Source organism: Haliaeetus leucocephalus, unplaced genomic scaffold (genome assembly GCF_000737465.1).
Source record: "Haliaeetus leucocephalus isolate CR32 unplaced genomic scaffold, Haliaeetus_leucocephalus-4.0 Scaffold566, whole genome shotgun sequence".
In the NCBI taxonomy this organism is placed as follows: Eukaryota; Metazoa; Chordata; class Aves; order Accipitriformes; family Accipitridae; genus Haliaeetus; species Haliaeetus leucocephalus.
The window spans coordinates 5702129-5702940 of record NW_010973002.1 but is presented as its reverse complement, the minus strand read 5'-3'; the positions used below and the strand labels follow the sequence as shown (position 1 = coordinate 5702940).

Sequence of the window (812 nt, the reverse complement as noted above, 5' to 3'; positions counted from 1 at the left end):
GGAGGGCCGGCAAGAGCCGGCGGCCGGGTCTGAAGGCGGCGGGGGGCCGGGGGCGGAGGGGAAGGCCCGCAGGGCGCGGAGGGGGAGCCGAGCGGCGCCTGCCTCGTTACCTCTCCATCGCCCGCACCGTGTAGCTGACGAGCGGCCTCCCTTGCACGGCGCAGAACTGCTTGGGGGTGGCGCCACCCAGGCGCTCCCCGCTCCCGCCCGCCGGCAGCACCGCCGCCACCGGCGTAACGCCGGGCCTGGCGTCGCGGCTCCCGGGGCTGGGCTCCATCTGCGCGGGCCGCCGCGGCTGCTCCGCTCCTCGCCCTCCCCGCCCCCAGCAGCAGGAACGCGGCCGGGACGGCGCAACCGCCCGCCCGCCCGCGTGTTTTATTTGCCCGCGACGTCCGCAATCCAAAGAATCAAGCGCCCGCCCGCCCCCAGCGGGGACCGGGCCCTACTCCTCGCCCACCCCACGCCACGCCAGGCCCCGCAGAGGCGTAGCAGAGGCGTAGCCCAGGCGCTGCCGGGCAGCCCCGCAGCATGCACCTAGACCCCAGAGGGAGGGCCGGCCGGCCCGCCCAGAGCACCCCGGTACGCAGACAGCAAGCACACAGCACCTCAAGCAGCATACTGCAGCCGCTGGCCCTTTAAATGCCCGGCGCGCGAGTGGTCCCCCACGGCGCATGCGCGACCGAGGCGGCCTGCTGCCACCTGCGGCGAGCCGGGGTGGGTGGTGCCGGCCGCGGGGAGTGCGCGCGGCTCAGGAGCCGTCAGGCGGGGCGGCCACGCGGGGCGGGGCGGGGCGCCCCGCTGAGGGGGCGGCA

General features: G+C 77.3%; 1 protein-coding gene across 1 annotated transcript in view; it reads right to left on the bottom strand.

The window, feature by feature from the left end:
* ISPD (isoprenoid synthase domain containing) overlaps positions 1-223 on the bottom strand; it is a 119713-nt gene extending 119490 nt beyond the window's left edge. Inside the window, exon 1 of the mRNA XM_010577637.1 lies at positions 111-223. Coding sequence (XP_010575939.1) covers positions 111-118 — 8 coding nt within the window. The 5' untranslated portion in view covers positions 119-223. The remainder of the gene's footprint in view (positions 1-110) is intronic.
* Between the last annotated feature and the right edge of the window lie 589 nt (positions 224-812).